This window comes from Aythya ferina (assembly GCF_964211825.1).
Source record: "Aythya ferina genome assembly, chromosome: 1".
NCBI lineage: Eukaryota > Metazoa > Chordata > Aves > Anseriformes > Anatidae > Aythya > Aythya ferina.
The window spans coordinates 11,437,646-11,459,403 of NC_140296.1; the positions used below are offsets into that span (position 1 = coordinate 11,437,646).

Here is a 21,758-nt window from a genome sequence, read left to right on the forward strand (position 1 = left end):
ATTCTGCTATTTTCTGTTAATCTCTGAAGAGCTTTTATTAGAAATTACACTTTTGAGGCTGGTCTGTGTCCATGGATAACAAAGTTACTATGATTCCATAAATAAATAGCAGTTGTTTTGGCTATCACAAATAAAGCAAGCTGTGGATGTTCAAAATAATTTTATAACGGAGTTGTTGAAACCTAAGCACGTTATGGGTAGCTTAACCGGACAAAGGTGACTGGTCTTAGGTAAGCAAGTAAAGCAGGTTACTATCGTGTTTTTAAAGCACTTGGACTAACAAGTGGATGTCAAGGGGTTTAAATCCTACAGTTTTTCCTTGACCATAAGAAATTCAGCTCGTCTCTTCAGTCTTGGAATAGCTAACTCAGAGGCTCCAGTACTTCCAGTTGCTTTGCATTGCTCTTGAAATTTCTGCAGATTGAAATGCAGTTTGTTGTAGTTCCAGTTGGAAAACGGCACGCTTGGCTTGCTGTGAACTCGTACTCAAAGTTTGTGAAACACTTGCTTGAGCAATGTGAAGTTTAATACAAGATGACAGCACCTCATTGTCCGTTAATTTTCAGCATCCATCCAAAATAAATACATTATTAGAGCCTCTCATGGGTTGTTTTCAGCGACTTCACTGCCATACGTTTGTCTGTATGAGCAACACAGCTGTGTGGTATGCACCTCTTTTTGCTAAAATTTTCACTGCTGCCCCAAATCTTAAAGAAACTTTTAATTTAGTTTGTGCTGAGACGTCCTATTCAACTCAATCAAGATTTAATAGGAATTGAACTTGCTTTAAATCAGTACACCTAAGTACGTTAGCTCACTTTTTTTCAATTTCTTCCTTTAATTCTCCAAATAGTCCTTTTGAAATGTAGGTGTATTTAAATTATCACCAAAGAATTTTGGTTTTTAACAATATTCAGAGAGAAGATTTTCTGAGTAAGTTTTAGGAGTGTTGCTAGATCACCAGTTTCCAAATGAACATAAAATACCATGCTGTAGTCTCTTTTTACATAGCATTATATATGAACGGTGTAATGGTTTATGTAAGATTAGGATTAGGAACCACCATATTTATAGAGAAAAGCAAAGCTGTATGTGGTTAGGTATTTAGGAGCGTTGTCCTCTTGAGCAGTCCAACAAACAACCCAAACTGTCCACAGTATCTTCTTCGTAATTTGAAGGATGTAAGGCACTTAACGGCACTTTGAGTAACCAGTACAGTATTTTCAGCAATAAAATCTAGTTTTTCTTCAAGTTTTTAAAGGTGGAAAGTTAGGGTGCTTTTGAAGTTGCAATTTATGATGTTAGCTGCAAATTCATTTTTCTACTTGATTCTAACTAGATCGTGTTTGCAGTTGTCCCATGTTTTCATAGAATATCCCAAGTTGGAAGGGACCCACAAGGATCATCGAGTCCAACTCCTGGCACCGCAGAGGTCTACCCAAAAGTTCAGACCATTTTCAAGAGGCATAATTGTCTCTCCAAAGATAAGAGCAAGCGAGTGCTTTCTGTGTGTGATCTTGACCTTATCCTTTAAAGAGAGATTCGTGGTGGTTTCTAGCTTTAACGTACAGCTTTGGAACTTGCAAGTTGTACAGCTTTGTAGTTACAGGACTACCAGATGTGCACAGATCCTATTTATCACTATTGACTTGCTTTTTCAAAGTAAAGCATTAGAGATAGAAAGGTCAAAGTCATACAGGTTCTGAAAAAGATGAACTTTGTAAACTTATTTAGATACGTTATTGATAAAGGTGTTTCATTTGATATGAGGTTTGTCATTGGGTGACAGGCGTATTCTTTTTTTGGGATTTCCCTAACTATCTGTATTTCTTTCCTCCTATTGTTACAAGAAGGGAAAAAATAACCCTCTCCAATTTAGATGCAGACACATCTGGATGTAAAGGCGGTCTCAAGGACTGCTTTTGGTTAAGGAAGGATGAATCCCCAAATCCCTGCCCTCCATACTAAGTGGTCACAAGTGCTGCACAAACTGCTCAGCCAGCTGGGAGGCAGAGGGAACAGGTCTGTGTTAGAGCGATGTTGCAGGATTTGCCTTGCTGGTGGCACTGATTCAGATTGCTCTCACCATGCCGCTGATGTCTCCCAAGATGAGTTAGAAACTCAACGTATTTGAGATTTCTTCTTTTAAATCCAGTTTGGTTAAAATGGGCTAATAGAACATAAATTGTTAATAGGGAATTGCAGAATAATGCTACAGATGAGACAGTTTGATTGCATAAACCTTATTTCTGTAGGGAAATCATCTTGGAAATAGTGCCTAGACTTGATGCATACAGCTTTTTCAGTTCTCCTTCCATGCCAATCAACAAACCTTTCTATTTATTCATCTTGGGCTTTGAGTCCGCTTGAGCAGCGTTCCAGATGTGATTACTTTCATGTAATGCCACCCTAAACAGAGATGTTATTCCATGATTATTTCTTCTGTAACCTAAGATTTCAGTTTATTTTTAATAATCCCAAATATTTGTCCGTAATTCAGTATTGCAACAGGCTGTTTTATCCATCTCCAATTCAGCAAACTAGTGTGGAGTACAACTTTTTTCCCCCGATGGTTGGGTTTGGACTGGTCCCTGTTTTTCATTGTCTTCACAAATGATTTGTTGCTCAGTCTGATGCCTTTCAATTGCAGCATGAAATTATTGCTGTTACTGTTCTACTGCAATTTCAGTTGAATAAATTGCATTCTGGGTATTACAGCCTCAATTTTTAAACCCATTTTAACCACTGTGGTGGCCAGGAGATTAAAACGTGAAAGTCCCATGTAGATGTCAGGAAACTGTGAGGAACAAGAACCTTGCACTATTATTTTGGAGGGAGGAGAAAAGAATAAAAAAAGCCCCTCTTTGTGAGTCACCAAGTACAGTTTTTAAGGATATTACTGTAATAAAGACATGAGATATGAGCATGTTGTATTTTTAGCTCTGAAATCAGTAATTAATTTGGTTTATAGCATGGAATTGCTGCTGTTTGTCCCTGGTATTTATATCACAGAACAATGCAGGTTATTGCAGCATAGGAATAAAATGTTTGCAGAATAGCTTTTAATAGAATTTATATACGAGAGTATCAGATACTTGAATCTCCTCTCATATGTATCCTAAATTACTGCCTGTCACTGATAGGCTTTATAAAATAAAGCATTTATTTCAGAGAACTATCGAATCTTGATGTAAAGATACCAGGAAAAAGAATTCAGTACTCTCCACGGCAGCTTGTTTCAGCAGTTAATTATTCTAAAATAAGCAGTCTATTTCCACTTCCCATATGTCTTACAGCCATTTCTTGCCCCTGCTTCTTGTTACAACGTTCTTTGAGGTTTAGATTACAGGAAATTTTTTTCAAGGCCTTGCTTATTCTCACGGTCATCTGCCTCCTGTGTTAAGCTCCCAAGCAGAACAGCAGACTTGTGCAGTTTATTTGGACTGGATTACACCACCGACAGCCAAGGAGCTCGCTGCCACCTCATCCTACTCAAATTTTAAGCTATCTTCCCCATGAACCTGAAGACTTTTGTCATATACCTGACTTACAGTTTTACATGTACTGCAGCAACATTGTTTAACAGACCCAGATTTGCATAAAGCCAGGGTAATTTTTACAGCTGCATTGCTACTGAGCTTATTGTTCTTCCACTCTTGGTTACTTGAAAATCCTTCTGCCAGTGGCTCTGTTCAATTACTGATCAAAACGCCATAAATGATCGGGATCAAGCTTTCTAGAAACTTTGGAGAACTAGGGAGGGGAGTCCTTCTGAGGACTGTTTTCCCCTTTATTTTGAGATCTGTCATCTAGCATTTAAAATAACATAGTAAATGAATAAAGAATAGGTTAACTTCTCTTTTAATCCAAGTAAGTATATTTTAGATATTTCCTTTCATTTCTTGTACTTCCTCCTAGTTCTGGGTGATAGCAACTAGAGGAAACCTTGGTTTATTATTTTTTCTTTCTTTCCTAAAAGGAGTTTCAAAGTGTTTCGTACTGACTTAGATACTTCAGTATTACATCATACAGGTGTTCCACTGATGTTGCCTTGCAGAGGAAACTTCTCCCACTTTGTATAGTAGGAAAACCAGAACAGCTGGGCTCCATCTTCTAGTAAGAAATGGAATTTCAGGTCATACAAGGGACGCCTTAATGTTAGAAGTCACAGAGTGTTGAGAGATCTACCTAAGGATAGAGCCTTACAGGTGCTGTAGATTTGAAATGACACTGTCATTAGCAGCCCTAGTAGAATCTATTAAAAAAAAAGAAAAAAGTGTGTACTTAACTTCCACAGTTTGACTTAAATTTCTGTTAGATATGTAACACTTTTCCTTGGAAAAAGTGAGAGCGGCCCTGAGGAGAACGAGCTGGGGGTGTTGGTGGATGAGAAGCTCAACACGAGCCAGCAAGGTGTGCTTGCAGCCCAGAAAGCCAACCGTGTCCTGGGCTGCACCAAAAGTTAGGTAATTTTTAAAAAGTAATGACAAGTTAGTTAGGTAATTCATAGTTTCTGATTTCTGTGGTCTGCCTTTCTTGGTAATCATTGTACTGGTAGAGGCCAGAAGGGTTCCTCCACCCCAGTGAAATGGTTGTAGGAACACTACCAAAGGCGTATTTCATTCTGCAAAGCCAAAGCATGAATTTCTGGCTCTTAATGCATCATCTACAGAGACCAGTCATGCTAATCATAAATTATGGTACACTGGAACAGAAAGTATAATGTAACTGAGAAGAACGAGGCAAAAATCAGTGCCTAACAGTGAGGACAGCAGCCGTAGAGTATTACTGCCATCTGGTGTTAAAAAACAAAAACAAAACAACACTAACAACTGCTTTCTATTTCTTCTTGCTTCTGTTACACTTTGTTAGCTCAGTCCCAAGATTCTCTCGTGGCTCGAAATTCACCAGTTCCTGCTGCTGAAGTTGGAGAGGAAACACCATGTTCTGGACCATCCTTCAGAAGCATTCATGCGGTTAGTCATAGCAAAGTAACTGTGGAACAAAATTTACTCTTTGTGGTGTGTTCATCTGGAATGCTAAGATGATGTGCAGAAAGGAAAAATATTAGGACAAAATATTGTCATGTTTTTGTTGCCTTGAATCATGCGTTTGAGAACTTTATCTTGTATTTCCAGAATGCTTAGGAACAGGTAGGATCTAGTACAATTGTATGATAATTAAGTGTAGAAGGGATCTTAGAAGGTCCCTGTTTCAGCCTCCTGCTTGCAGCAGGGTGTCGTGGTTTAACCCGACCGGCAGCTAAACACCACGCAGCCGTTCGCTCACCCTCCCCCCTCCCTCTCTGGGACGGGGGAGAGAAATGGAAAGTGAAGCCCGTGAGTTGAGATAAAGACAGTTTAATAAGACAGGAAAAAAAAAATAACAAAATAATAATAACAATAATAATAATGATGATACAATGGTGATAATACGAAAGTAATAATAGTATGTACAAACAAGTGATGCACAATGCAATTGCTCACCACCCGCTGACCGATGCCCAGCCTAACCCCGAGCAGTCCGGCCCCCTCCCCCCGGCTAGCCACCCCTATATATTGTTTAGCATGACGTCAGATGGTATGGAATACCCCTTTGGCTAGTTTGGGTCACCTGTCCTGGGTCTGTCCCCTCCCAGCTCTTACTGCACCCCCCAGCCTGCCCGTTGGCAGGACAGAGCAAAGGCTGAGATGTCCTTGGCTTAGTATAAGCACTGCTCTGCAACAATTAAAGCATCGGGGTGTTATCAGCACTCTTCTCATTCTAAGCCAAAACACAGCATTCCACCAGCTACTAGGAAGAAAAATTAATTCTGTGCTAACTGAAACCAGGACACAGGGTAAGCTGTGTCAATGATAGCCACTGGCTTTCTTCATCCAAAGATCCTGCCAGTGAATAAAAATAGTGAATAAAAATTTGTCAGTGAATAAAAATAGTATTTAAAAATTACTGTTTGTTTATAGATGTATGGAAACATTTATACAAACAGTATGTATGTTTGTGTACATATATATATACACACACATTGCCTGCTAAATATATTCAATATAAGAGAAACCAATGGAGGGAATGGGTTTCTTAGTTTTCTGTTTTTTCTTAATGTGTATTTTAATTCAAAGTTTGGGAGAGACAAAACGTTAACATCTCATCCTTCAAAATTTGGAAGTGTGAGTACCCTCATTCTCTATTCCGTGACTGTACAGCTTTCTTCAAAATTCAGGAAGAAAATATTTTTAGAATACTTTGTATATTTAGCTGTAAAACTAGAATTAACTGTTAATTCACTCTCCTATATTCAGAAGGCACAGACTTGAAGGTACCTGTAAAATTCCAGACTTTTACATGTATTCTTGTTTGTGTTCCTCTGAGACCTACAATTCCCCTGAAGTAGGTCTGTGATGAGAAATAGCCAAATCTGACCACCAGGAGATAAAATAATCTTCCAGGTGTAATGATTTGTACAGTTCTGAGAGGCTTGGTGTGTGTGTGTGTGTGTGTGTGTGTGTTGGGGGGAGGGGGCTGTTGGGGGGCATCTGGGTCTGAGGGGTGGGCTGTGAATGTTCTGTGCTGAGCAATGATGAGTTCCTGTTTGCCTGACCGCCAAAATGAAGGCTTCTACACTTGAACTGAGCTCAGAATAAAAGCTGTGGTTTTAAAGTTTCAATTACAGTGTCTGAATCCAAGGTAACAGATATGTTACTTCCTCCTAGGAAGTGCTTTCTAAGGTAGTGTCCCCGGATTTGTGTTCAGAGGCTTTCATGCAAGCAATACCCTGTGATTTATCTTCAACAATTTCCACAGGAAGCTTTTTGACTAGCGAGACGTTGGATGCCAGCCCTATTGACACTGGTAAGTGTTGGGGTTTTGTGATTTTTGTAAATGAAAAACTGTGTTCTCAACCTTATTTTATAGCAGAATGGATCTGGCTGACTGGACATAAATCTGTCTGAAAAAGGTTAATATGGAACTTCACTTAGGAATTGTCAATACATGTTTTAGAGTGTAATTGGAATATACACATTCTGTGCTCGTGAGGTTTTTTAACTTATAATTTAGCCTTACAACACATCAGGTTCGGCAAAGGGAATTTTAATAAGCAACTGTAACACTAGCAATTTTCAGGTGGCACAATTTTTAGAAAATACGATCCCCAAACAACACACTGATGAAAGTTTTCCAATCAGTTTATACCGTAAATTTTTAGAGTGCTGATAGTTGTCCTACTGTTAGGAGAATTGCATCAATATCTTGTTGCACCAAAGTGTCACTGTAGTAATTTCTAGTAACTTGTAAAAATGCCACTTTTAGTGCCACATTGACTTGGAAGTGTGTTTGTATCCTTTTTTGCTTGCAGGCTGCCTCTTGATCTTAAGTTAGCTTTGTATAAAATTAAAAATGATGTCTTTATAATGTATAGTCATCCTCTATATACTGGCTTTATCACCTCTGAACGTGGAAGGTGGGTTTAAAAGTGATTATGTAGTGACCTGTAGATTTATTTACTTTAAGGCTAAATATTGTCTTAATCTGAGCTGTATCTGATCTCATACCCTTATATGTAGATGAGTTATTCCATGTTCATAAACCAATTCTTGAAGATTATTTCTTGAGCCACTGAAGTCTCAGGCTGGCTCTATTTTAACTACAATGTTCTGAATGTGTAAGTGGCGTTTTGAGTAATGAACTTTGTAACTTGCATCAAATTGTGTTTTACTTAGGTAAAGCTCAAACTCTAAGATAATTTGCTTGCAGCCTTTCTTTCCTACTGTTCTTAGTTGTTAAAAAAAAAAAAAAATGTGTCAGTATTGACAGGAGACAGTTTACAAAAAAAGCACAAAACTTAAAAATAAACAAAAAAACAAAAACACAAGAATCAAGATGTTAAGGGTATTTCAGGATACTAAGCAATGTGTTTTCAGGTGACTTTATGTGAGTGGTTTATATGAAAACATCTGGCTTCTTATTTCAGGATTGTCTTCTGACAGTACGGAAGACCGAGTTTTGAAAAAAACGGGAAGCTGCCCTTGGAGCTCTTTGCTGCCTTGTACCTCACGGCTGAGGCAAGAGAATCTGTCAAGAGCACCTGAAACCTGGTTGCCAGAAGGAGAAGCGTTCCTTTATAAGGGCAGTGAGATTCAGCAGATCTTGGAGAAATGTCGTGGAGATTTGAACTCTTCATCAGAGAACAACGTGCATTTCCAAGGTACCTGCTATTTTGAAGCATTTGTGTGCCGCACTGTCATACAGAAAGAGGAGTTTAATCGGGGTTATGCATTTCTGCATTATATTCAGCCTATATTTTATTGTCAGTGTGTTCTATACATGAGAACTCCTGCTTTGATGATCATCATCCTTTGCTTTATGTATATGTCTGCATAGTATAGTGCAACAAAAAGATAATCTGATCAGATATCTGATCATATTCTGTGCAGCTTCCTGCTACTATGGCTAGATTGTTTCTGTTGTCTGTGCTTATTGCTTATGTATCTGTAACTCTGTATTAAGGGATTCAGAGCAGATAACAATATATAATTCTTATCAACTATCAACCCTATTTGAATGAATCACCACTTACCAGGCTGCCAGAAGGTCGGTGCTCTCCAGCGTGCACAGTTCTGTGCTCTCTAAATGTGCACATTTAATGATTCATGAAAATAAAAACATCTTTATTAGCTGTCGTGCAGATAACTCCGGTGTTTTAATTTGAACTACTTCCTTCTGCAATGTGTTTGGAAACATAGAAACACAGAACTTCAGATCCTTCTAAAGAAGGGCCTTCTCCTTGTGATCCAAATTGTCCTTCCAGCTCAGAGCAGAGCCAATTTACACCAGGTTGCTGAAGGCCTTGTTGAGCAGAGTTCTGATTATCTCCAGTGGCAGAGATTCCATACCACCCAGGCAACTTGCTTAACAACCTTCACTGGGAATTTTTTTCTTTGTGTCTAACCAGAATTTCTTGCATTCCATCTTTTGTCAATTATCTTTACTTCTGTCACTGGGCATGTTCCAGAAGAACATGACTGCATCTTCTCTCTACTTTGTTTTAGGATGTTGTAGGTGCCAGAGATTTCTGTTCCTCACCTCTTCTCCCACACAAGCCTTTTTGTAAAACTGAACAAACCCAGTTTTTAAGCTTCTCTTCAAACACAATGTGCTTCATCTTTCCTCTAATCATCATTTGTCTCCTCACTGGACTTGCTCCATTGTGTCAGTGTGTACTTTTCATACCAGGAAGCCCTAAATAGGACACAGTGCTTCTTATGCAGTCTTGCAAGTACTTAACAGAGAGCCTCTTGACCGTAGCTTTTCATTTAAAAACAAAATAAATTCAGCACTTTCTTGCTGCTGTTTGTTCCTGCATTGTAAGAATTGGATATTGTAATTATTTATTTATTTTTTTTTACAAGCTAGTATTTGTATACCTGCAGAGAATTCTATGTGCTCTACCTATTTCATCTGAAAAGTAATCTCTTTTCTTACAGCTCTAGCAGCTGATCTTGATTTGCCTGAAATGGAGAGGCATTTTCCTAACTCCCGTCATCGGCTCTTTCAGCCTTTGGAACCAAGTTTTGACTTGGATATCTCATCATCCATTTCTCAATACAAGATTTCCCAAGACAACAGAGAATTTAGGAAGGTATTACAGAAAAACTCACGCTTCAAATTTATGTAAGATTGAAATGTGTAATCCCTGTGTTGTGCTTATATGAAACACGGTAATAGTTTTTGACATATGTAGAACTGGAGGCATTTTTGCTGTTAGCAAGGAGAAATGTGATACAAAAAGCAAAAATTGCCATTAACCTTTTATCCTTCATATTCCTGAGAAAATGAAATCTTAATCGGGATTTTTTCTGCCACTAGACTTCCACATTTTCAACAGAAAGTCAAGACACATCTGCATTTCTACATGAGAGAAACTCCAGCCTGAATATACAAAGAGGCAGTCTGCCTTCTGCTCTTGAAACAAACAAGTCTGACGCCATTACATCAGAAGAAGAGTCTCTTAAAGAAAATGGTACTCTGGGTATGTACAATGTAGCCTGGTACATTGTACGCTTACAAAATCAAACCATCGCTAATATGGAACTACCAATCTTTAAAATGGGTTTGCTGGGTTGAAACTGGAAAGAAACTATTCCCTTCTAAATCAACAGTGACTAACACAAAAGCAGACCGTTACATTCAAGCCACTGTAATGGATATTAGGTTACTTTGTTTTTTTTGGTCTAACCAGCTCAGCACCATGCAGCCGTTCGCTTGTTCTCCTCAGGTGGAGTGAGGGAGAGAATCAGAAACATAAAAGTTTGAGAGCTCATGGGTTGAGATAAAGGCAGGCGGGTGTTCAGCCACCTCCAGGCAAGCAGGGCTCATCACACCTAATGATTTCTTGAACACAAATGCTGTCACTCCAAACATCCCCCCCACCTTTCTCCTTCTTTACCCCAGCTCTTATTGCTGCACATGACACCACACGGTGTGGGACATCCCTTTGGCCAGTCTGGGTCAGCTCCTTGCTGTGTCCCCTCACAGCTCCTTGTGCACCCCAGGTACCTCGCTGCCAGGGCACCGCCAGGAGCTGAGCAGTCCTTGGCTCTGTCTGAGCACTGCTCTGCAACATCCATCAGTGTGTGACCGCTGCTATTGTCATCAAAAATCCAAAACAGTACCATACTAGCAAAAAAATTAATTCTATCTTAGCCAAAACCATGATGTGTGTGGTAATTATGACATTAGTGAACAAATTTCAGTGCTGGCTGGGACTAATATTTTAATTATTTTTTTGGAAAAAAAATCATGCATACATCCCTCATTTTGTACATTTGAGGAAATCATTCAATTTATGAAACTGGTTTTTGAGGCATGTGTTAGAATTTCCATACTCTTCTTTCTCTGTTATACGTTGTGTTCTTCAAGAAACCATCAGTCTTTGCTCTTGCACTGTTAAGATGCAGCCACTGCGTGCTGTGAAATTTCTTCTGATTATAAACTGCCTTATCTACCTTCAGAATAAAGGAAGAGGAAGAGAGAAAGGAATAAACTTTGAGATTACAGTGTAATAAATAGTAGATTAAAAGCTTAGGATTCTACAGCAGCACTAAGCTAACAGCTGCTCATAACTGGAAAAAAATTTTGTTAATGTTCTGCAGTTGAATTATTAAAATTATTAAAATTATAAACTTAATAAATTACAATTTATAATGCTTACAATTTATAAACTTAATCTGTAACATATTCTAAAGAAAGAACTGATCTGACATTCCAAATGCAGTGAGCAGTAACATAAGTATTTCTGAAGCCCTAAGTTACCAAGAACCAGGTGTTTCAGCACAATGGTGCTCCAACCAGTAAGAGTAAAAGTAACACAGTATTTACATAGTGGATGGATTAATAATAGAAATGTTCCTGGTTATTTGCATGTATGTCCACAATATTTTGGGAAATACATACTGGTCATCTTTGAAGCTGCAAGCAACTGTGCTGTGTTTATTATGCAGCTTTCACTTCAGATTGCAGGTACTAGTACTAAAAAAAAAATGCCAGAAAATGCTTACACTGTGAGACTACCTGGGGTGACAGCAAAGGGGATTTAGGAAACTCCTGCTAGCTGTAACATTCACTTTCTAAATTGCTCATAGAAACAATCTCTGTGCTTTAAACTTCTCTATTATATTTCCCCATCTCTTTTAAATTTTCTTTTTATGAGCCCAAACCAATTATTCTTGTGCTTTAAAAAAAAAAAAAAAAAAAATAAGAAATCAAAAGCTAATTCAGGTTGTCAGTCTGAGGTAGGTTGATATTTTTGTTTCATCATCTGGAGAATTTTCTAGCGATGGCTGATCCTGCAGGGTAATTCCTCCCTCCCTGTAGTCACTTTTGATATTTTAATAACTGCTATTTATCTGGAGACAATATTCCTCATGCATATAATACCAGATATCTTGTTAAACAATACAGAAATTTCTCAAAACAGAAATACTTAAAGGTTTATACGATATATTGCTATCAATATACAAAACGAACCAAAAAACCACTACCACCAAAAAAAAAAACAACTAATAATGTGATGCTGCAGTCCGTGTAACCAGTTTTATCAATCTTATGTCAGAGACGTATTAAACGCACGCACACACACACATTTAAAGAAACCTTGTTTGGTAGATGCTGTAGTACTGAAATGCCTCCCCAGTAATTAAAATATTAACACGCTTTTTTTCTCCTTTCTAGCTTCTTCTGGAAAAAAAAAAATCTTGATTTGTATGCTTAGAATCAAAGGGAAAGATAATGTAGGGTACAATACTGTAACTTTTAGGACTCATAGAATGGGTTGGGCTGGAAGGGACCTGAAAGCCCACCCAGCTCCACCCCCTGCCATGGGCAGGGACACCTCCCACCAGACCAGGTTGCCCAAAGCCCCATCCAGCCTGGCCTTGAGCACCTCCAGGGATGGGGCATCCACAGCTTCTCTGGGCAGCCTGTGCCAGGGCCTCACCGCCCTCTGAGGAAGAATTTCTTCCAACTAGCTGACCTAAATGAACAGCTGTCAATGTTCCAGTCAATGTTCCAGTTTGGAAGTTGTCTTCTGCTATGAATTATTTCTGCCCCAGTAATGATGTTTCTGATCGCTTTCTTCCTGTTCTTGAGATTTTGCTGGGGGTTCAAAAGAAACTCAGGACTGCCATTTGCAGTGTATAAATGGATATAAATACAAATCTAGTGATGTACAATGCAGTTATGTTAGCAGCATTATGAAGGTTATCCCTAAACATATTGTAATAAGCAACAAAAAATGTTTCTTTTTTATGTACAAAATGAATCAAATATTTAAAAAAAAAATATCAAACTGAATCAAAGTTGAATGAATCAGGTATTGTTAATGGTATTCCATTTTACTAAACTTCAGCAGACTTGCACATTCCTCACCAGTCCTGTTATGGAGGGATTTTTTAAAGGTGAAATTGTGTTGTGTTAAGATAGAATTCTGACTCTAACTTTCTGAAACAGGTTCAGATGAATCTTTCCACCCCCTGCGAGCGGAATCTTCTCTGAGTGATCTCAGCCAGAATGCTGATCAGCCAGAGGACTGTAACGTAATGTTAGAGACGTCTTCTGGACAAAACCCTGGGATTGGAATAAGAGGCAATGAGAACGGTATTTCATCGGCCAGAGAGTATGAAGAACTGACAAGAAGCATGGAGTGTGTTAGTCTGCAGTGCTCAATGGAAGAGACACGAAACGAAAGTCTGAGCTCACTGGAGGAACAAAAATCATTTTATCAGCTAAATACCACACCTGTTCCAGTGGATGAAACTTCCCCTCAACACATATTCAATGAGAATGTTACATTCAGGCAAGAGGCTCTGTCTTCTGAAAAACTACCTGTCGAGGCATTTGATAAGAAGTACGTGAAGCTTCCTGAGAAATTTCTTCATGTACATGAAGCAAATAAAGCTGTGGCAGTGGATTCTCAGTGCAATAGCAATGTAAAGGAGCCAGATCAAGGATTTCCAGAAGTACAGGAATCCTCCTGGATTACCAGGGAAACCAGCTTGGAAGTCCCAGGCATTCGTTTACAGGCTGTACAACAGAATGTTTATTTCCTGGGAAGACGTGAAAAACATTCCAGTTCTGTGCCTGGAAGCTCATGTCGTATTCCAGTCTGGGTACGTAAAACAGATTTTTCTTTTAATTTGTGCAGGTATTTTGTTTACCTTTTTTTTTTTTTTTTAAACCAAGCTATTTTATGCCTTTAACATCAGAAAACTTGGCAAATGTTCACTTTACGGTTCCAGTTTGACTTGCCTGTTTCCTGCACTTCTGCTCTCCTGTTTGCTCTTTCAGATCGAAGCACTGAAGTAATCAGCAGTAGCTAAATTGAGCTCGAACTTACTTAACTGAAGAAACAGCCCCTTCCCCAGTTAAAAAGGGGGCTAAATAATTTAACCAAAGAATAAGTAAACTTAAAATAGGTTTGACAAAGTGGTGGGTTTTTTTATATATATATTTTTTAAAAAAGCGTGGCCTGAATGAAAGTAGATTTCAGACATAATTTAAACTTGAGGGGTGATTTTGTTGTTTGGTTGCTTTGAGTTATTTGTTTTTATTTAGCAGTGTTAAGGGGGGAAAAAAAAAAAAAAAAACGTACTTACATTGCATTTAGGTTGTAGGGTTTGCATACATCAATTAAGAAATATCCCAGGCAAGGTGCTCTATTTCCTTAGTGCTTGGGGCAGATTTTTTTTTCTACATTTTGAATGAGCCTTATCTTTGGCACAAGCTACTACTTGTTGCTATTTCTGCAAATAGTGGTGATTTTTTTAAAATATATTTTAATATTAAGTATATATACATATTTTTAAATGTATACAATGTGTATATATATATATATTAATATCTTTTACACTGAGGTCTTGTGTAATCTGTTTGCTAGGAAACTGAGTCGGGGCATGGTATTATGGAGGAACCTGAACTCACTCTGATAAGCTCAAATGACATCAGCGTTGTGGAATCGGACGTTGAGCATATGAACCAAGAAAAAAGTGAAGAGGATAAAATCAGTAACCCAGCACATGCGAATAAATCTGACCTTAATGATTTTACTGAGGTGAGTCTTAATTAGTGTAATTCTGAAGTTGAGATGCAGTGGGTGAAGGGACTGCAGGATTTATTTTTAAAGTTTTTGAATACTTTTGGAAACATGCTTTCTAATTCTTACTGTCAAGATCAATTTCTGATGTTTTTTCTTGTGCCTAAATGCAAAAAAAGTCTTGTTTCTGTCTGGTGTGTGTCAGTGGTGCAGTACTACTACGTGAGTTAAACTTGTGGTGGATTTTATGCATTTTTAACTAACGTTTCTTTTTGAGACAGGAGAGAGAATTTTTACCACTGGTTCCAGATGTGGATTATTCCATGTTTGTAAGGCCTGACAGTTCTTCCAGAGCCCAGAGTCCCAATGACAGACAGCATCCATCACATCAGACCGCAGGTAATTAACTAGGAGCTTCTCAGGTCTTTGGTATGTTTTGTGGCTTTAAGATGCTTTTGATGCAGTTATTATTACAACATTTGTCTTGGCAGTACTGCTTACAGTACTAGATTCTCTAGCTCTGAATTGCTGCTTATTTTGCAACATTCATTATTTACAATGTCACCTCCTAGCACTATTTGTTAAAGCAGTCAAGGTCAGTATTTTATGAGAAATGGATTGGAATATTTGAGTTATTAGAGGTGACAATGTTCTTTGCTGAAAGTGAGAAATCTCCTTTTCTTTCTCAGTGATGCGCCTAGAGTTTCCTTCTGCATCAGGGAGTTTGCAAGAATCTTTTTTGAAAAGAAAGAAGAGCTTCATTCAGAAATCTCTGGAAAGAGTAGAAGAAATCAAAAACAGAGAGAGGAAAAATGAAAAGCCAGAAGCCAAACCATTTCAGAGAAGGAAGTCTGAGAAGTTAAGCAGGCAAAAGGAGTCTTTTCTTCTCCCTGGTATGTTTATCTGATGTAGGAGTAGATACGCTTTTAGTTGCTTTTTAATATCAAAGAACAGCTTTCCCGTTTCTTTCATTGTTGCTTTTGCAGGCATCTCAGGAATGTGAGAAATCTCAGGATGTGAGGAATTTTTTTCCCCATTTAGCTACCTCTTCAGTGGTGTAAAGGCCCTTAATTATCTGTTTCATACATGTATGGTCATAAGGTGTCTTATGACTGTATTTAGAGACCTCATTCATCTCTGATGTCTGTTAATAGGGGTTTGGAAGTCAGCTGTTGAGAAGCAGTTGCCTAAGGAGTCAGAGACTTAATTTCAAAAGAAAACTTAATCTCCATTGTGTCCAATCTCCACTGTGTCCATTCTTCTTGCTTTTCTTGTTGTAGTTTCATCTTTCAGTCTTTGAAACCTCTTGTGTTTTTGAGTACTCTTGTGCTGAAACACCCTGTCATTGACATTCCTTGATGTTTTACAACCAGTGCCTTGTGTTAACTCAATTTGAGTCTTTATTGGGGCACAGTGTAGCTTTGTATGAACATACGTAGTAGCTAGATTAATTAAAATACGTTTTCCGTGTCTTTTGAAGGGAAAAAAGGTACAGTTGTCAACCAGTTGAAGAAAGTAGGCGAAGTGAAAGTATCTTCTCCAGAAGACAGGAAAGCTGGAAAAGTAGAAATGCAGCAGCGTACTTCAAGGTACCACATTCATATGAAGAAATTTGGATTAAACAAACAGAAGTAGTTTGTCTGTGCCTTATGACAGCACTTTGTGGTCTCCCAGTTGCACCTTAAGGGACACCGACAGCTCCAGAAGGGGGGTTTTGTGAGGGCCAGGAGCAGGGGAGGAATTTTAAGTGACCTTTGATTATTTGATAGCAAAGTCAAAATTGTTTTTTTCTTAATTTCTAGTAACTGAGACTCCCTTAATGTTAATGTACTGCTTTGCCACTTTGCTTCCTGACAGTATTTTCCCATTGTTTTGACAGGCTTTATAATCAACTTGAAGAAGTAAAAACCAGAAAGGAGGAAAAGAAAAGGCAAGAAACTTCTGCTAAAAACAGAGAAAAGGCTAAGGAGTTTCAGAAGGTAAAATCACGTTAGGATCTTGTGCTGGTCAGTTCTCATTTCACTGAGCTTCCAATCAGAGATGGTTCTGCAAGGTGTGACTGAACAGACCATGGACTGAGTCAGAATGTTTCAGCTTAGCTTCTGGGGAGCTGTTACCTAACGTTTGGTAACTCAGGGGAGCTTTTAAGGATTTCATAAGTGTTGCTATGGGCATACCACGTTTCAGACAGCCCGAGTGGACACAGTCACTGTGTTTGTAAGTTCAGAGCACCTCTTAGGGCTGAAATCTTTCTCTAAAGGAAATTAATTGGCTTTGGCTGTTCCAGGGAACTTCTGTTTCTACTGAGCTGAGCGTACCTGAGCTCAAGGTGGCAAGGATCCTGTTTGATGTGCCTACGACCAGGAACTGCTATATATAGAAGCTATACAGTTGCTGTTAAAATGTTCAGGCTACACTCAAGTAGTACCTGTTTTCTGCTTTACTACATTTTTAGTATGCCTGTTTTCTCATGATTTTCTTATTTGCAGAAAATGCTAGAAAAATTACGAGCCAAGAAGACAGGGAAAACACCTTGACTGGCAGAAGCCTTTGAGCGCTCTCCATTACTGGACAGGTACACTTCGAAAGAGCAAGTACTTGTAAGATCTTCTTTCAATACGGTGTCTGTGTAATACCTCATGTAACAGTTCAGCAGTAATTCTGCAGACCTTAATTACTTTTAACCTGTGGCAAACTTTACTAGAATGACAATGCTCAAAGACTTCTGTAATCTGCATTTTTGGTTCTAAGAACTTGCAATACACATTGTGTAAAAATAAAGGTTCTTTTTTAAAAAAAACTTCATCTATGGGTTCCTTCTGAAAAGCTGCATCTTCATGCTTTATGTAGTTCATGTTTACTTAGATGCATCTTAGAGCTGAGGGCAGGATAACACAAACTGTAAGCTGAACTGCTACTGCAAGGCTAAATTTTGTTAATTTGGTAGAGTACCTGTGTAGCTCTATGAAATTTGGCCATTGTTAAATAGGGAAATACCTGGCCCTGGATAAGCAAAGCCTCAGAAAGGAAGGAGTTTCTCTTTAAACAATTAAAGCTGCTTTTTTTTGTTGTTGTTGTTCCAGAAAGCACTATCAATGCTGTTGTAGCTGAAGAGACTTTCAAACTGCTTCCTCCTCCCTAGGTAAAGCGCATAAGCCAAAGGCAGTTTGTCATTCCTGGAATTAAGTGACATGGAGGGTTGCTGCATGTGGGGGGGAGCAGAGGGAGTAATTATGCAGCTGAAGGGGGGAGGATCTACTCTCATCTTCACTCACCCCAGTGGTTTTAAAAGGCTGCTCTGTCTTATGCTTGAATATTCTTGTTCCTTTCTCATAAAGGGAAAAAGAAACCAACTTCACCATGGTTTTTAGTATAGGGTTAAGAAATGATCCCCAGCTGCAGCTGCTCCTTTCAGACATTACTTTTATTTAAATGTTGTGAGATGTACTGAATAAACACCCCCCAAGCCTGAATACAGTTGAGTTCAAATAACAGAAGTGGGGGAAAAGCAATTGGTAACACATTTCAGTTTCCAGAGCAGTAAGGAAAGTTAGAGTGACATGAATTACTGCAATTAACACTAGCATCCTTTGCATTTAAGAGCTGTTCTGTTCTTCCTTGCAACAAACTTGCAGCAACATCACAGCAGGACCTGAAAGAGAAGAGCACACATTAGCACCATGATTCCAGAGGAAAGCCATCTAAACTGTTGTCTTCATCTTTTCCTACTGTTTAAAGCAACTAAATTTGGTAATATGGTGCCTATGGAAATGCAGTAGCGCAGGAACATGTTTATATATCCCTTAATGAAGATGTTTATGGGCAAAAAAAAAAACATTTTCCAATGCCAGCTCTGACTATAATAATTTTATTCCAACCAGTGTCTCTAGCATTTCAGTCCTGCACTTCCATCCCCTCCCCCACCTATTTTGGATCTATTCAAAGCCTTCCATGCAGCTCTAGGCACATCACACCCCCAAGGCAGAAAGCAGCAGCATCCTCTCTCCCATCAGCACCTCAGAAAGGTGACAGGGCAGTAGATCAACTTTTTTTTTTTTTTTACTCTAAGCAGCTTTACTGCATCAAGTTTTATCTCCTCAGAAATAGACCACAGCACACACAATGTGTCCACAGCATCCTGCAGAGGATTTCAATGTACGGTCACCGCGTTAAGAGCTGCTGGTTTTTCAGCCAGGCAAACCCTCTTTGAAGTGACCCTGAGCATCCTTTTAGTACCAGCAATTCTGGCAAGCATCTCACCTTCAGACTTGCTCCAGCAGCACTCAGGTGTTTGTTTTTCACCCCTCTGAAGTTCAGTGACTTGGTAACTGACACTACAAGCTAAGAAGTCAGATGGTTAGTGCAGCAAGCTGCAGTTGGCTGCAGACTGCATGGAGCAGAGACATTTGTTTTCCCCAGTCTGTATGCACAACAACTCTCTCCACAGCAGCTTCTGGAGCCTGAATTAAGAGGTGGAGATTTTAAAACTGACTCCTTGGTAGCCCAAGTGTCAGAGCTGCTCAACACCTCAGCAGGAATCTGTTCGGTTAACTTTACCAGCAAAAGGCAGGGAGCATGTGTCTGACCTACGTTCAGGCTTTATTCCCAGCAGATCTAGTGCCACGCAAGGTGGCAGTTCAAGAGTCTGATGGACTTGCTTTATGGTCATGTCCACAGCCTACCAGAAACTTAACATCCTAGCAGCTTTGGTAATGACCAGATTGTCACTGCTACTACCACCAACTTAAATCAGTATTTAAGTCCCAGATTTAAGTATCCCATCCTTTTTCTTAAGGACCAATCAAAATCGTGCCAATATGCCAAGCTGCGTATCAACAAAACTAATATGTTAAATGTTCCAAAAAAGAATTAATCATGACCAGCAACAGCCCTTGCTTCAGGAGCTACAAAATCACTGTCTAACTCTGTGGCATCCACTCAATTTACACAAATGCCCAGGTTTGACTCGCAGATGAAGCAGCTTGCCCAGGTACTGCCAACACCCAGGACCATCTGCTACTGGGCAAGGATTTCTGTCTTTCACCAGACAGTTTAGTTCAAGTCCTATCAAGTTAACAACCACAGTTCTGTAAAGTTGCCTGAAACCTTCCGTACTAACATGTAACTCAGTGCTTACCAGTCAAAGAGGTCATTATCCTCTTCCACAGCTAATCCTTTTAAAATACAAAATTCCCTTTGTTCTGTATTCCAAATCACCTGTTAAAAAAAAAAATAAAAACTGAATACACCTGGGAGAACCAGCTCTCCCACTGGAATGTTGTGCATGGAATAAGGAATGCACTCAGATCCCTGAAGAGGACAAGGTTTGTATCAGCAGAAATACCAGGTTTAACACACACGGCAGAATGAAAACCAACGATGCCAAATGCCGAACTGCTGTAGCACTGTTTTTTGAACACCCCATCAGAGGAATGCTGCTGGGTGCAGATACCATACAGTGCAACAGGTGCAATAGCTCCATCCACCACTGCACGCATTAAGGTTCAAGCTCTTTCTAAACCCACTTCACAAAAGCTGTCATGCATTTAAGAGAAAAGAAATTCCATCAATTTCAGCAGCTTCAGAACTTCCAAGTATTTACTTTTTCCAAAGCATTTTGCATGTTTTACTTTAAGCTATGCTCTGTAGAACAGAATCCAGGAATTTCAACAGTATAGTAGTAAACTGGCTGAAAAGCTCAAAATTTAACTCAAACATTTGAAGAATTTGAAGCTTAAAGATAGAAAAGCAGTATTTATTGCTCAAATAACACAACAAAAACCCAGCATGTTATGAAGTTATTTCAAGACCAGACAGATACCGGACTGCTAGCTTTTTTTCTTTTTAAAAAGCTATAGCAACCAAACCAAGAACTAATAAATAACTGCTGTAGGATTACAGCTGGAATAGACTCTCCCAAGACAAGAAAACTTAACCCACAATCAACAATGGAATAATTTTGATACCCACACACAAAAAAATGGCTGAAATTCAAGCCATGTAATTAACCATGTTAGTTACACTTGAAATCTCAACACATCTTTTGACTCTTACCAAGCTTCTCCATTTGCACCACTTTTCATTTGTGTGAAATGCAGAAGCCAGTACCTGAAGGAGAACATAACGCATTATATTTATTCCTCTAACAGTAAATGAAGATTTGTCTTGTAGTTTTATCCCACAGAGCTAACAGGTAGTTCAATGGGTAAAACTAAACCACAAGTTTGTTCTGTGAGGCGTTTCCAACGACATGAACCTACAGCAGAGATCCCATCGGGATAGACCTCACCACTGCTGTTACCACCAACTAATACAACAGATACAAATCCAACAGACCAGAGAAGCATAGAACAGTAGTTGCTCCTAAAGTACCTTTTTACTTTTTTCAATAAATTTAGGGGAAGAGGGAAGGGAAACAATGCACTAAGACGCAGTGCATCCTTCATATCAGCAACAGTTTTAATATTAAAAAGCTTGCAGTACCTTAGTTGGAATAAACAGAGGAAATTAACTACAGCATTTATTTAAACACTTGCAACACACATAACATACGTACTTGCACAACCTCAGCTGGCATTCTAACCTGCTGCAGGTTCATATTCCTGGGAAATGGCTTCTTGTTCTTCTCATTTTCTCTTTGTGCCTCCTGAAAAAGCAACATCATTACGAGGTTACGAAGTGACATGTATGTGCACACAAACAAGTAGAGCCTACAGCATTACTGAAGTGATTTCTGATCACCAGAAGCATTTCTGATAACCTCGCTCACTGGAATCACATTTAAAGCTATGACATCCGAATATTAAATGCAACTATGTAATTTGACAGGTTTTTTAATTAATAAAAAGTCAGCCTTTATCTTTACTCACTGACAGAACACTGCTTGTTAATTCAGAATGGCCACCCAGAATAAAGTGAGATGAAAAACACAGAACTGGTTTGTTCAGAAAGGCTATTCTCACTCACTCTCTTCAGAGCAGTTGAACATTTTGCCAATCATCACAACAATTACCTTACAATACTCTCACGTTTGGAGGAAGGTGAGTATCTGATGCAGCAACACTGCATCTCCCCAGTAAGAAAAAACTGCAATGTACCAGCTCAGTGGATTGAAGTAAGACAGCTAATTTGCACTCATCAACGGACATAAGAATTTGGTATCAAACCAACT

The 21,758-nt window shown here is 38.9% G+C and overlaps 2 protein-coding genes across 20 annotated transcripts in view; one reads left to right on the plus strand and one right to left on the minus strand.

Moving 5' to 3' along the window:
• The window catches only part of CEP295 (centrosomal protein 295), a 38,634-nt gene extending 20,976 nt beyond the window's left edge, over positions 1-17,658 (plus strand). For all 3 annotated transcript variants that reach the window (XM_084507241.1, XM_084507243.1, XM_084507242.1), the window contains exons 18-29: positions 4,873-4,976; positions 6,711-6,849; positions 7,970-8,203; positions 9,483-9,637; positions 9,865-10,027; positions 13,006-13,664; positions 14,432-14,605; positions 14,869-14,986; positions 15,277-15,480; positions 16,068-16,176; positions 16,467-16,566; positions 17,077-17,658. In XM_084507241.1, the coding sequence (XP_084363367.1) occupies positions 4,873-4,976; positions 6,711-6,849; positions 7,970-8,203; positions 9,483-9,637; positions 9,865-10,027; positions 13,006-13,664; positions 14,432-14,605; positions 14,869-14,986; positions 15,277-15,480; positions 16,068-16,176; positions 16,467-16,566; positions 17,077-17,124 (2,207 nt within the window). In that variant the 3' untranslated portion in view covers positions 17,125-17,658. The remainder of the gene's footprint in view (positions 1-4,872; positions 4,977-6,710; positions 6,850-7,969; positions 8,204-9,482; positions 9,638-9,864; positions 10,028-13,005; positions 13,665-14,431; positions 14,606-14,868; positions 14,987-15,276; positions 15,481-16,067; positions 16,177-16,466; positions 16,567-17,076) is intronic.
• A 335-nt stretch (positions 17,659-17,993) lies between these two features.
• The window catches only part of TAF1D (TATA-box binding protein associated factor, RNA polymerase I subunit D), a 365,188-nt gene continuing 361,423 nt past the window's right edge, over positions 17,994-21,758 (minus strand). For 10 of the 17 annotated variants that reach the window (XM_084503891.1, XM_084503881.1, XM_084503895.1 and 7 more), the window contains exons 12-16: positions 21,171-21,233; positions 20,642-20,695; positions 19,725-19,804; positions 18,848-18,928; positions 17,994-18,239 (exon numbers count right to left, since the gene is read on the minus strand). The gene's annotated coding sequence lies outside the window, so the exon portion shown is untranslated. The remainder of the gene's footprint in view (positions 18,240-18,847; positions 18,929-19,724; positions 19,805-20,641; positions 20,696-21,170; positions 21,234-21,758) is intronic. The other 7 variants (XM_084503889.1, XM_084503897.1, XM_084503884.1 and 4 more) reach the window with 3 other exon arrangements.